Source organism: Oncorhynchus masou, chromosome 25, assembly GCF_036934945.1.
Source record: "Oncorhynchus masou masou isolate Uvic2021 chromosome 25, UVic_Omas_1.1, whole genome shotgun sequence".
Lineage (NCBI taxonomy): Eukaryota > Metazoa > Chordata > Actinopteri > Salmoniformes > Salmonidae > Oncorhynchus > Oncorhynchus masou.
Genome location: NC_088236.1, coordinates 12490440 through 12505446, shown reverse-complemented (window position 1 = coordinate 12505446; position 15007 = coordinate 12490440). Strand labels below are relative to the sequence as shown.

Sequence of the window (15007 nt, the reverse complement as noted above, 5' to 3'; positions counted from 1 at the left end):
CCTGTGGGTCAAAACAGCTGCTTGATGGAGGTTGAAGGAGAATGGGAAGAATCGTGCAAGCTAACAGCCACAAACAGGTCAATCACAGCACAGTACAACAGTGGTGTGCAAAACGGCATCTCGGAAACACATTACTCGTCGGTCCTCGTCACAGATGGCCTATGCACAGGACAACCACACCGGGTTTTATTCACATCAGCTAAAAGCAAGAAGAAGCAGCTCCAGTGGGCACATGATCACCAACACTGGACAATTGAAATGTAGAAAAACATTGCCTGGTGCTTGTTGCGTCATGCTGATGGCAGAGTCAAGATTTGGCATAAGCAGCATGAGTCCATGGCCCCATCCTGCCTGGTGTCAACAATACATGCTGGTCTTGATGGTGTAATGGTGTGGGGAGTGTTTTCCTGGCACAGGTTAGGTCCCTGGATACCATTTGAGCAATGTTTCCACGCCCCAAATAATTCAGTCTGTTCTGAAGGAAAAAGGGGGTCCGATCAGGTACTAGATGGGTGTACCTAACAAACTGACTGATGACTCTGGGTCAAATGAGAACAAACTGGAAACAATAATCAACTGTCTCTCTCCATTGACATCTCCACTTAAGGAGTTACTGAACGAATATGAAAGTACAGGTTTTAACATCACAGGAAGCTCCCTCGAGTTGAGATATGAGCATAGAGGAAACAGGCTGTTCTTCAGCTAGAAGCTAGGTACAGTACTTAACCTGCTGGTGGCCCAACTACACACAGTAAGAACATCATTACAGTCTTTGCACCTAGAGAACATTTTAGAGGCCCCCCTCTTGGCGTGTACGGAAATATTTGAATTTAAGCCAAATTCCTGCAATTCTACACATTTCTCCATGGAGCTGAGATAAATGTTTGCAGTTTTAAAGATAATTTCCTGTGCATTTTGCCATTGCTAATGCTGTTATTTTTCCTCAAACATAAGATTAAATGACACTACCGTTCAAAAGTTTGGAGTCACTTACAAATGTCCTTGTTTTGAAAGAAAAGCAAATTTTTTTGTCCATTAAAATAACATCAAATTGATCAGAATTACAGTGTAGACATTATTAATGTTGTAAATGACTATTGTAGCTGGAAACGGCAGTTTTTTTAATGGAATATCTACTATTTAATAAAGCTGCCAGTTGAGGACTTGTGAGGCGTCTGTTTCTCAAACTAGACACTAATGTACTTGTCCTCTTGCTCAGTTGTGCACCAGGGCCTCCCACTCCTCTTTCTATTCTGGTTAGAGACAGTTTGCGCTGTTCTGTGAAGGGATTAGTACACAGTGTTGTACGAGATCTTCCGTTTCTTGGCAATTTCTCGCATGGAATAGCCTTCATTTCTCACAACAGAATAGACTGAAGTGTTTCAGAAGAAAGTCCTTTGTTTCTGGCCATTTTGAGCCTGTAATCGAACCAACAAATGCTGATGCTCCAGATACTAAACTAATCTAAAGAAGACCAGTTTTATTGCTTATTTAATCAGACAACAGTTTTCAGCTGTGCTAACATAAATGCAAAAGGGTTTTCTAATGATCAATTCGCCTTTTCTAAAAATGATAAACTTGGATTAGCTAACACAACGTGCCATTGTAACACAGGAGAGATGGTTGCTGATAATGGGCCTCTGTACGCCTATGTAGATATTTCATAAAAAATCTGCCGTTTCCAGCTACAATAGTCATTTATAACATTAACAATGTCTACACTGTATAGCCGGGTAGCCTAGTGGTTCGAGCGTTGGACTAGTAACCGGAAGGTTGCAAGTTCAAATCCCCGAGCTGAGAATGTACAAATCTGTTGTTCTGCCCCTGAACAGGCCCACTGTTCCTAGGCCGTCATTGAAAATAAGAATTTGTTCTTAACTGACTTGCCGAGTTAAATAAAGGTAAAATTAAAAATTTAATGGACCAACTAAAAACTTGTTTTTATTTCAAAAACAAGGACATTTCTAAGTGACCCCAAACTTTTGAACGGTAGTGTATATACTGCTATATTCATTGTTTTTGGACTTTGCAATTCTCCTTGACTGTCTAGCTCTTATTTTGGTGATTGTTAGTTCTCATAGATTTTCTACATACAGTGCCTTTGGAAAGTATATAGACCCCTTGACTTTTTCCACATGTTGTTACATTACAGCTTTATTCTTAACTGGATTTTTTTTTTTTTAAATAGTCAGCAATCTACACACAACACACCATAATATTTAAACTCCCCAAATACAGGTGTGCCAAGCTATAGCATCATATCCAGGAAGACTCAATGCTGTAATCCAGACGGGAATCGCTGCCAAATGTGCTTCAACAAAGTACTGAGTAAATGGTCTGAAAACTTACGTAAATGTGATATTTCCGTTTTTAATTTTTAATAAATTAGCAAAAACAGTTTTTGCTTTGTCTTGATGGGGTATTGTGTGTAGATTGATGAGGACTTTTTTAAATCCATTTTAGAAGAAGACTAATGTAACAAAAACGTGGAACAGGTCAAGGGGTCTGAATATTTTCCATATGCACTGTATGTTATATCTGTTTTAAGACATTGAAGTTTACACTGAAAGCATTTTTATTTTTTTTACACTGTTTGGATTGAAGCAACCTGAAAAAAAATTGTTTGGTGGCCAGCCCAATAATTTCAATGGCAGAAAAATACTAGCTAAAACTCCCAATAAACTATTCTTGTGGATCACAGACAGCTGGGTAGAGAAGTGTGTCAATGACCACAATAAAGGCACAAGGATTTCATCATAGCCAGCCATATCAGCTAGACAGACTCACCACCTCATCCTCACACAGTGGCATTTGGTGACATGGTATTTTTGCCATAAAAATGTACTAGAACAGGATAAAAAAAAAAGATTTAGAATACGGCAATTTGACTGGAACACTTAAAAGGGTTAATCTGGGATTGGCACATGCATTTCTGGACTTTTAAATGAATGATACATAGCCATTGACCTCTGTTGTTTTTCGAATCTCAGATTGCCGCTTTAAAATAACAGTACATTGTTTTAACTCTATTTCTGTAGCCTTGTCTGGTCGATGACTGGACTCAGAAGAGCAGTAATGCCTGCCAACCCAGGTCCAGCAAAATATCCTGCACTACTATCACAAGAACAGTGTCAAGGGGAACAATAAAAAGGCACCAGGACTCTACAGTAAGCCATATCAGCCAGACTGCTAGGCTGACATTGAGTCCTGTAGCCTTGTGTGAAAATGACTGGATTCTATGTAGTAGTAATTCCCTACTATCTATCCACCCATCCATCGCCAGATGTCCGCGCCACATAACCCACAAAACAGCTGTCTTAGAAGGAAAGGCTTCCGAGTATGCCTCTTCTCCACCAGCCTTGAATCTAGAGAGGCTGAGGGAGGGGAGGGGAGGGATTGCAAGGAGAGAGTAGGAGAGGGATGGGGAGGAGAATGGAGGAGGAGTTGGAGGAGGAGAGGTGAATGGAGGGTTGAGAAGAGAAAAGGGAGGAGAGGGGTAGAAGGTTGGGAGGAGAGAGAAGGGAGGAGAGGATTAGAGGGGAGGAGAGGGTTAGAGGGAAGGGAGGAGAGAGAAGGGGGGAGAGGGGTAGAGAGAAGGGAGGAGCGGGTTAGAGGGAAGGGAGGAGAGGGGTAGAGGGAAGGGAGGAGAGGGAATGGAGCAGAGGGGTAGAGGGAAGGGAGGAGAGGAAGGGGGTAGAGAGAAGGGGGTAGAGAGAAGGGGGTAGAGAGAAGGGAGGAGAGAGAAGGGGGGAGAGAGAAGGGGGGAGAGGGGTAGAGAGAAGGGAGGAGAGGGGTAGAGGGAAGGGAGGAGAGGGAATGGAGGAGAGGGGAAGAGAGAAGGGAGGAGAGGGGTAGAGGGAAGGAGGTAGAGAGAAGGATGGAAAGGGGTAGAGGGAAGGGAGGAGGGAGAAGGATGGAAAGGGGTAGAGGGAAGGGAGGAGGGAGAAGGGAGGAAAGGGATAGAGGGAAGGGGGTAGAGAGAAGGGAGGAGAGGGGTAGAGAGAAGGGAGGAGAGGGGTAGAGAGAAGGGAGGAGAGGGGTAGAGGGAAGGGATGAGGAGGAGAAGGATGGAGGGATTGGTGCTGGCAGACTCGTCCTCTCTCTCCCAGCGTTGCTTTAGAATCAAAGGCTTTGTGTCATTAGTGACAGCCAGATAAAGAAACGCAGCATAGAAACTTAACGGAAATGGCAGCAGAGAGTTAATATCAGACAACCTTGAGAAAGTGTGTGATCTTGTCCCTGGACTCTGACATAGCCACAGACTAACATCAACCACAAAATGAAGAGTATACTCTAGCCATGCCAGCTAGTTCTGTGTAATAGTAGAGCCAATGCTACTCTTTCAAGTGTATAACCCCTACTATTAATTTATCACTACTAGCCTCCTAACTGGAGCGGCACTAGAGCTAAGTTGATGTGCACGTCTCCCACCCAGAACCTGTATACGGCAGGACCTCATTTCACGTACAAAGTAGACAGCCCCGAAGCTGCCATGGCCGATCTCGTGGAGGTCACAGAAGACTTCCTCTGGGTCATCTTTGAAGAAGAGGTCGGCCTGTTCCGGGTCCTTTGGCACACCCTTCCGCGTGGACGAGGGCATGGTGGGTGGGCTGGTGGGTGCTAGACGGTACCGTGGTTACCGCGGTGTTCCACCTCACTGCAGCTCTTCCTCCTCATCCACGCGCCCCGCATTCACCATAGCAACCTGGACGGAACACAAACGTACACGTTTGAGAGGGAGTAAGGCCAACATACAACAAAGAGCTGACATGTAGTGTATTCATATGATCGCTTCACAACATGACTTGTCAACTAAATGGACAATAGAGCATATTGAGATGACATTTACCAACCAGGACCTACAGGATAAACATGCAGAAACATACACACAGTTCAAAACACCTGATTCGGTACCAATCCCTGTCTACAAAAGTATCCTACTCATCACCATTTAACATATGTGCGTTGGTCACGTGGACAGTTGGCAGGGTAGAGGAAAGGGAAGGAGACCGTCATGCTCACTATCTCGTCCTGTTGTTCAACCATGCAGAAAATCACTCACACACACACACACACACACACACACACACACACACACACACACACACACACACACACGGACACGGACACGGACACGGACACACACACACACACACACGGACACACACAGAGGACAGCTGCAGCCGCTCGCTGTGAGTCATTGATGCATCACTTCCACACACAAACACACAGAGAGAGAACAGAGAGGGCCACGTGATCACACACGTAGGCTTGGGCGATATACTGTTTATACCGTATACCGGAGTATTTACAAATACTGACCATATGATTTCCAATACCGTAAAAAATATTAAATATAGATATATAGTATTGTTTTAGTGATGGGAATAACTTATGCGGAGGCTGCCTGAGTCCATGCTACGCTACTGCTTATAAGAACTATATGAACTAGCATAAGAACTAGAACTATAAGAAATCTAAGATGTATCAAATGATATCCAGTTCAGGGCTCTAGCTATGCATTAAATGGTTTGGTAACTTTCTAGCTACAGTGCCTTGCAAAAGTATTCACCCACCTCTGCGTTTTCCCTATTTTATTGCATTACAACCTGTAATTTAATTCGATTTTATTTGGATTTCATGGAATGGACATACACAAAATAGTCCAAATTGGTAAATAAGATCTGGTGCGACCAATAACCTTCAGAAGTCACATAATTAGTTAAATAAAGTCCACCTGTATGTCATCTAAGTCTCACATGATCTGTCACATGATCTATGCACATATACACATGTTCTGAAAGGCCCCAGAGTCTGCAACACCACTAAGCAAGTTGCACCGCCAAGCAAGCAGCACTATGAAGACCCAGGAACTCTCCAAACAGGTCAGGGACAAAGTTGTGGAGAAGTACAGATCAGGGTTGGGTTATAAAAAAATATCCAATACTTTGAACATCCCACGGAGCACCATTAAATCCATTATTAAAAAATGGAAAGAATATGGCACCACAACAAACTTGCCAAGAGAAGGCGCTGCAAAGCTCCACAGCGGAGATTGGCGTATCTGTCCATAGGACCACTTTAAGCCGTACACTCCACAGAGCTGGGCTTTACGGAAGAGTAGCCAGAAAAAAAAGCCATTGTTTAAAGAAAAAAATAAACAATCACGTTTAGTGTTTGCCAAAAGGCATGTGGGAGACTCCCCAAGCATATGGAAGAAAGTACTCTGGTCAGATGAGACTAAATTTGAGCTTTTTGGCCATCAAGGACAACGCAATGTCTGGCGCAAACCCAACACCTCTCATCACCCTGAGAACATCATCCCCACAGTGAAGCATGGGGGTGGTAGCATCATGCTATGGGGATGTTTTTCACTGGCAGGGACTGGGAAACGGGTCAGAATTAAAGGATGATGCTAAATACAGGGAAATTCTTGAGGGAAACCTGTTTCAGTCTTCCAGAGATTTGAGACAGGGACGTAGGTTCACCTTACAGCAGGACAATGACCCTAAGCATACTGCCAAAGCAACACTCGAGTGATTTAAGGGGAAACATTTGAATGTCTTGGAATGGCCTATTGAAAGCCCAAACTTCAAACCAATTGAGAATCTGTGGTATGACTCAAAGATTGCTCTACACCAGTGGAACCCATCCAACTTGAAGAAGCTGGAGCTGTTTTGCCTTGAAGAATGGGCAAAAATCTCAGTGGCTAGATGTGCCAAGCTTATAGTGACATACCCCAAGAGACCTGCAGCTGTAATTGCTGCAAAGGGTGGCTTTACAGAGTATTGACTTTGTGGAGGTGAATAGTTATGCACGCTCAAGTTTTCAGTTTTTTATCTTATTTCTTGCTTGTTTCACAATAAAAAATATTTTGCATCTTCAAAGTGGTAGGCATGTTGTTTAAAAAAAAAATATACAACCACCCCAAAAATACATTTTAATTCCGGGCAACAAAATAGGAAAAATGCCAAAGGGGGTATTTAATGTCGCAAGCCACTGTAAGTGGCTAGATGTCAAGATCAAGCTTTTTGGTTACAGCCGAGACATTCAATCCCCTTCTGGATCAAGATTCCCGTTGCCTAAATTGTTTAGTGTGTAGAAAAAAGTGCACACTGAAAAAAATATATAAACGCAACATATAAAGTGTTCCCATGTTCCATGAGCTGAAATAAAATACCAGAATTGTTCACAAAAAGCTTACTTCTCTCAAATGTTGTGCACAAATTTGTTTAGATCCCTGTAAGCGAGCGTTTCTGCTTGCCAATATAATCCATCCACCTGACAGGTGTGGCACATCAAGAAGCTGATTAATCAGAATGTATCATTCCACAGGTGCACCTTGTGCGGGGGACAATAAAGGCCACTAAAATGTGCAATTTTGTCACAACATGATGACACAGATGTCTCAAGTTGAGGGAGCGTGCAATTGGCATGCTGATTGCAGGAATGTCCACCAGAGTTGTTGCCAGAGAATTTAAACTACCATAAGGCGCTTCCAACGTTGTTTTAGAGAATTTGGCAGTATGTCCAACCGGTCTCACAACCGCAGACAATGTTTATGGCGTTGTGTGGGCGAGTGGTTTGCTTATGTCAGCATTGTGAACAGAGTGCCCCATGGTGGCAGTGGAGTTATGGTATGGCCAGTTATAAGCTACAGACAACAAACACAATTGCATTTTTATCAATGGCAATTTGAATGCACAGAGATACTGTGACGAGATCCTGAGGCCCATTGTCGTGCCATTCATCCGCCGGCCTCACCTCATGTTTCAGCATGATAATTCACGGCTCAATGTCACAAGGATCTGTACACAATTCCTAGAAGCTGAAAATGTCCCAGTTCTTCCATGGCCTGCATACTCACCAGATGTCACCCATTGAGCATGTTTGGGATGTGTACGACAGCGTGTTCCAGTTCCCACCAATATCCAGCAACTTTGCACAGCCATTGAAGAGGAGTGGGAAAACATTCCACGTCACAATCAACAGTCGTATCAACTATGTGAAGGGGATGTGTTGAACTGCATGAAGCCAACGGTAGTCACACCAGTTACTGAATGGTTCACACCCCTACTTTTTTTTTTTTTTTAAAGGTACACTACATGACCAAATGTATGTAGACACCTGCTCATCGAACATCCGATTCCAAAATTATGAGCATCATTATGGAGTTGGTCCCCCCTTTGCTGCTATAACAGCCTCCACTCTTCTGGGAAGGCTTTCCACTAGATGGTGGAACATTGCTGAGGGGATTTGCTTCCATTCAGCCACAAGAGCATTAGTGAGGTCAGGACTGATGTTGGGCGATTAGGTCTGGCTTGCAGTCAGCATTCCAATTCATCCCGAAGGTGTTCGATGGGGTTGAGGTCAGGGCTCTGTGCAGGCCTGTCAAGTTCTTACACACCGATCGACAAAACATTCCTGTATGGACCTCGCTTTTTGCACAAGGGCATTGTCATACTGAAACAGGAAATGGCCTTCCCCAAACTGTTGCCACAAAGTTGGAAGCCCAGAATCATCTAGAATGTATGCTGTAGCGTTAAGAGGCCTAGCCCGAACCATTAAAAATAGTCCCTGATCATTATTCATTCTCCACCAAATCTGACAGTTGGCAGTATGCATTGGGGCAGATAGCATTCTCATGGTTTCTGTCAAATCCAGGTGAAGTGTGATTCATTACTCCAGAGACACACTGCTCCAGAGTCCAATGGCGGCGTTTCCAAACCCATTTCATGAATCTCCAGACAAACAGTTCTTGTGCTAACGTTGCTTCCAGAGGCAGTTTGGAACTCGGTAGTGAGTTCGAAGACAGACCGTTTCTGCGCCAAACAGCACTCGGTGGTCTCGTTCTGTGATCTTGTGTAGCCTACAACCTCGCGGCTGAGCTGTTGTTGCTCCTAGACGTTTCCACTTCACAAAAAAATTACTTACAGTTTACCGGGGCAGCGCTAGCAGGGCAGGAATTTGATATACTGACTTGCTGGAAAGGTGGCATCCTATGACGGTGCCATGTTGAAAGTCACTGAGCTCTTCAGTAAGCCCATTCAACTGCCAATGTTTGTCTATTGAGTTTGAATGGTTGTGTAATCGATTTTATACACCTGTCAGCAATGTGTGTGGCTGAAATAGACTAATCCACTCATTTGAAGGGGTGTACACATACTTGTGTATATACAGTGTATCTGTAATCAACATATGCATATCTGTATTCCCAGTCATGTGAAATCCATAGATTAGGGCCTAATTAATACATTTATAATTGCCTGATTTCCTTATATGAACTCTGTCAAATCCTTGAAATTGTTGCGTTTATATTTTTTTGTTCGGTATACATAGCGCCCCTTGTGTGCACTTCCGGTAATACCATATACCTCGGTATGGTACAGAAACACTATGAACATCTGTAAACCGCTCAACCCTACACACACAGCGAGTGTAGCCGGGCAGAGACAGTCACAGACAATGATCATCATCATAATTCCCATGAGCTTCATCTTAGAGCTATTCATTGTTTTCAGATACAATGTGTCATATCAAACAATCTACTGTTCCAAAAAGGCATGGGCATATTTGTTCCTTTTTCACATGAAAGGCATGGAATGACACAGATTATGTAGAACCTTCGGAACAATGGTGTGTTCCGTGTGGTACATGCAGACTTGGCTTCCTGCCTGACTTCTTATCTAGCTCTACAATGACATAGACAGTTCATTATGTTCTCATGCTAACTAACTGTAGTGTGGTTGAGGTATTTCTCCTGAGCCGCAGCAGACCCTCTCTGAGCTGGTTACCACACCTCAGACGACACTGACTATTTGGTAGGAAACGGTGTGAATAACCTATAAATAATGGATGACAAGCCTGGTAACAGAGGTTCTAATGTGTAAGCTACATTACTGTACATTGTGTTGTACTCTTGGTATTCCAGCATTGTGTTTAACTAAAGTTCAGTTCTCACACATATTATCATTGCTACGTAATACCCGTGATAATCATGGGTTGAAACATTTAAAAAACAAACATGAATTGGTTCCACCATTGATGTTAGTAATGGGTGAACTACTGCCAATTTATCACAGTTCAGGGTCAAGATTTCTCAGATGTGTTCTGGATGCCATGTCTCTGGCTGGACTGGAGAATATTATAGACACAGAACAATAAATACACCCGTAAGCTATAGATAAACTACAAGCCTTCATTGACCCTTCTGACGTATGCCAACAGGGAAAACACAGTGTGTGTGAGCCATGTTTTGTTTCCATTTACCCCAAATCCATATAAAGCATTTCAAGTGTGTGTGTGTCTCCCTATTCATTGCATCATGCCAGTCTGTCTCCACTCCCCCCCCCACCACTCAATCTGAATACACAGTTTACACCAGATAAAAGAACAGAGAGAGAGGGGGGGAGAGAAGAGAATAGAGGTTGAGTGAGAGAGATGAGAAAGAGAACAGAGAAATTAAGAGAATAAAGAGATGAACAGAGAGAGAGAGAGAGAGAGAGAGATGGGTCAGGGATAGATAGAAGGATAGAGGGTCAGGGATAGATAGAAGGATGGAGGGTCGGAGATAGAGATTTGCTTCCAAACACCCAGCGCGCCCTAGACCTTTTGTCTGAGTACCAACTAGCACTTTTGTGCGTTTTGCCAGCAGCTCTTCGTTCTGCGTCAACCATTGCGCTGTTTATGACTTCAAGCCTATCAACTCCCGAGATGAGGCTGGTGTCACTGAAGTGAAATGGCTAGCAGAAGCAGGCTCATAAACATTAATTTAAACAGCAATTTTGTGCGTTTTGCCAGCAGCTCTTCGTTGTGCGTCAAGCATTGCGCTGTTTATGACTTCAAGCCTATCAACTCCCGAGATGAGGCTGGTGTAACCGAAGTGAAATGGCTAGCTAGTTAGCGCGCGCTAATAGCGTTTCAAACGTCATTCGCTCTGAGCCTTCTGGTAGTTGTTCCCCTTGCTCTGCATGGGTAACGCTGCTTCGATGGTGGCTGTTGTCGTTGTGTTGCTGGTTCGAGCCCAGGGAGGAGCAAGGAGAGGGACAGAAGCTATACTGTTACGCTGGCAATACTAAAGTGCCTATAAGAACATCCAATAGTCAAAGATTAATGAAATACAAATGGTATAGAGGGAAATAGTCCTATAATTCCTATAATAACTACAACCTAAAACGTCTTACCTGGGAATATTGAAGATTGATGTTAAAAGGAACCACAAGCTTTCATATGTTCTCATGGTCTGAGCAAGCAACTGAAACGTTAGCTTTCTTACATGGCACATATTGCACTTTTACTTTCTTCTCCAACACTTTGTTTTTGCATTATTTAAACCAAATTGAACATGTTTCATTATTTACTTGAGGCTAAATTGATTTTATTGATATTTTATATTAAGTTAAAATAATAAACAAATAAAATAAATTGTCCGATTAATCAGTATCGGCTTTTTTGGTCCTCCAATACTCGGTATCAGTATTGAAAAATCAGAATCGGTCGACCTCTAATACAGACCACAGTACCCCCAGCCACATCCACATCCACACGCCCACCGAAACCAATCAACACCCCCCCACGTCAACCATGCCCACACCCCATTTAGGCCCCCTCAGATCAGACCTATGCCCCTCCTGCCCACCCCATCCCCTGCAAAGAGGGCCTCAACATGGAAGTCACACACACGCCCAGGCAGTGAGCGGGCAAACAGGCCCAACCCCCACTCTTACACTAGCCCAAGCCAATGGCATGTACCAGATGCTCAGCAGGCTCTGCTCACACTTGCTGGCCTGAGGCCAAACCACACGACCAACAACATTGGACACTTCATGGAACACAAAGCTTTCACTATATCATCCTGGAATATCCAAATCCTGAGGTCATCTGCCTTTGGCCTAAAAAGCAGGAACCTGGACTTCACCAAAGAAATCGGTAATAAAGACATTGTCCTCCTGCAAGAACCCTGGTAGCTGGTTGTCCCATCCATCAAATTACCAGGTGTGAAACAGGGAAGGAACTCAGGGGGTATGCTAATTTGGTATAGAGCAGACCTAACTCACGCCATTAAATTAATCAAAACAGGAACATTTTACATTTGGCTAGAAATTCAAAAGGAAATGATCTTAACAGAGAACAATGTCCTCCTGTGTGCTACCTATATCCCCCCACTAGAATCCCCATACTTTAATGAAGACAGCTTCTCCATCCTGGAGGGGGAAATCAATCATTTCCAGGCCCAGGGACATGTACTAGTCTGTGGCGACCTAAATGCCAGAACCGGACAAGAACCTGACACCTTCAGCACACAGGGGGACAAACAACTGCCTGGAGATGACATCATTCCCTCCCCCATATGACCCCTAGGCACAACTATGACAACATAACCAACAAAAACGGGTCACAACTCCTGCAGCTCTGTCGCACGCTGGGTATGTACATTGTCAAGGTACACCTATAGTTCATCTCTTGGCAGTAGTACTGTAGACTACTTTTGTGACTAGGGGGCAGTATTTTAATTTTTGGAAAAATAACATACCCAAAGTAAACAGGATATTTTGTTTGGACAAGATGCTAGAATATGCATATAATTGACAGCTTAGGATAGAAAACACTCTAAAGTTTCCAAAACTGTAAAAATATTGTCTGTGAGTATAACATAACTGATATTGCAGGCAAAAGCCTGAGAAAAATCCAATTCGGAAGTGCCTGGTGTTTTGAAAGCTCTGCGTTCCAATGCGTCCCTATTGAGCAGTGAATGGGCTATCAACCAGATTACTTTTTTTTACATATTCCCCAAGGTGTCTACAGAATTGTGACGTAGTTTTACGCATTTATGTTGAAGAATACCCATAAGCGGCTACATTGTGTAAGTGGTCACCTGATGGCTCTCAGAGTGACTGTCGCGTAAAATACAGAGGTAGCCATTATTCCAATCTGTCCTACTGAAAAACCAATTGTCTCGGTGGATATATTATCGAATAGATATTTTAAAAACACCTTGAAGATCGATTATAAACAATGTTTGCCATGTATCTGTCAATATTATGGAGCTAATTTGGAATATTTTTCAGCGTTTTTGTGACCGTAATTTCCGGTCGATTTCTCAGCCAAACGTGAAGAACAAATGGAGCTATTTCACCTACAAAAATAATATTTTGGGAAAAAAGGAACATTGGCTATCTAACTGGGAGTCTCGTGAGTGAAAACATCCGAAGCTCATCAAAGGTAAACGATTTAATTTGATTGCTTTTCTGATTTCCGTGACCAAGTTACCTGCTGCTAGCTGGACAAAATGCTATGCTAGGCTATCGATAAACTTACACAAATGCTTTGTCTAGCTTTGGCTGTAAAGCATATTTTGAAAATCTGAGATGACAGGATGATTAACAAAAGGCTAACCTGTGTCTCAGTATATTTCACTTGTGATTTTCATGAATAGGAATATTTTCTAGTAATATTTATGTCTGTTGCGTTATGCTTATTAGTGTCAGTCGATGATTACGCTCCCGGATCCGGGATGGGGAGTCACTAGAGGTTAATTAATCACTGACCTCAAACCCAGAGTCTCTCAGAGCATTCACAGACAGGCCACTGTCACCCCTATCAGACCACAGCAAAATCACAATCTACTTGAACAGAGCAATACTCAATCATGAGGCATCAAAGCCAAAGGAACTGAGTAACATTAAGAAATGCTATTGATGGAAGGAATGCAGTTTGGAAACCTACCAAAAAATAATTATGCAACAACAAATTCAATCCCTTTAAGACAATTTCCTGGGCAAAACGTTTCACTGTAATAGTGAAGATGTAAACTTGGCAGTATAAAATCTTAACAGTATATTTGACCTGTCAGCTTCCCTATCAAATCTAAAAATCTCACAAAGAAAACGAACAACAATGACAAATGGTTTGATGAAAAATGCAAAAATCTAAGAAAGAAATTGAGAAACCTGTCCAACCAAAAACATAGAGACCCAGAAAACCTGAGTTTACGCCTTCACTATGGTGAATCACTAAAACAATACAGAAATACACTACGGAAAAAGAAGGAACAGCACATCAGAAATCAGCTCAATGTAATTGAAGAATCCATAGACTCTAACAACAAAATTGGAAAACACTAAACAAACAACAACACGAAGAATTATCTATCCAAAATGGAGATGTATGGGTAAACCACTTATCCAATCTATTTGTCTCTATAACAAAGAATAAAGAGCAAAAACATATACAAGGTCAAATACAAATCTTAGAATTAACTATTAAAGACTACCAGAACCCACTGGATTCTCCAATTACCTTGAATGAGCTACAGGACTAAATAAAAACCATCCAACCCAAAAAGGCCTGTGGGGTTGATGGTATCCTTAATGAAGTTATCAAATATACAGACAACACATTCCAATTGGCTATACTAAAACTCTTTAACATCATCCTTAGCTCTGGCATCTTCCCCAATATTTGGAACCAATGACTGAACACCCAAATCCACAAATGCGGAGACAAATTTGACCCCAATAACTACCGTGGGATATGCGTCAACAGCAACCTTGGAAAAATCCTCTGCAATATCATTAACAGCAGACTCGTACATTTCCTCAATGAAAACGATGTACTGAGCAAATGTCAAATTGGCTTTTTATCGTACAACAGACCATGTATTCACCCTGCACACCCTAATTGACAACCAAACAAACCAAAACAAAGGCAAAGTCTTCTCATGCGCTTTGTTGATTTAAAAAAACCTTTGACTCAATTTGGCATGAGGGTCTGCTATACAAATGGATGGAAAGTGGTTTTGGGGGTAAAACATACAACATTATCAAATGCATGTACACAAACAACAAGTGTGCGGATAAAATTGGCAAAAAACACACATTTCTTCCCACAGGGCAGTGGGGTGAGACAGGGATGCAGCTTAAGCTCCACCCTCTTCAACATATATATCAACGAATTGGCGCGGGGACTAGAAAAGTCTGCAGCACCTAGCCTCACCCTACTAGAATCT

General features: G+C 42.7%; 1 protein-coding gene across 3 annotated transcripts in view; it reads right to left on the bottom strand.

Moving 5' to 3' along the window:
* Positions 1-15007, bottom strand: part of LOC135513789 (serine/threonine-protein kinase TAO3-like) — a 164010-nt gene that overhangs the window by 61050 nt on the left and 87953 nt on the right. For all 3 annotated transcript variants that reach the window (XM_064936719.1, XM_064936718.1, XM_064936720.1), the window contains one exon: positions 4469-4705. In XM_064936719.1, the coding sequence (XP_064792791.1) occupies positions 4469-4600 (132 nt within the window). In that variant the 5' untranslated portion in view covers positions 4601-4705. The remainder of the gene's footprint in view (positions 1-4468; positions 4706-15007) is intronic.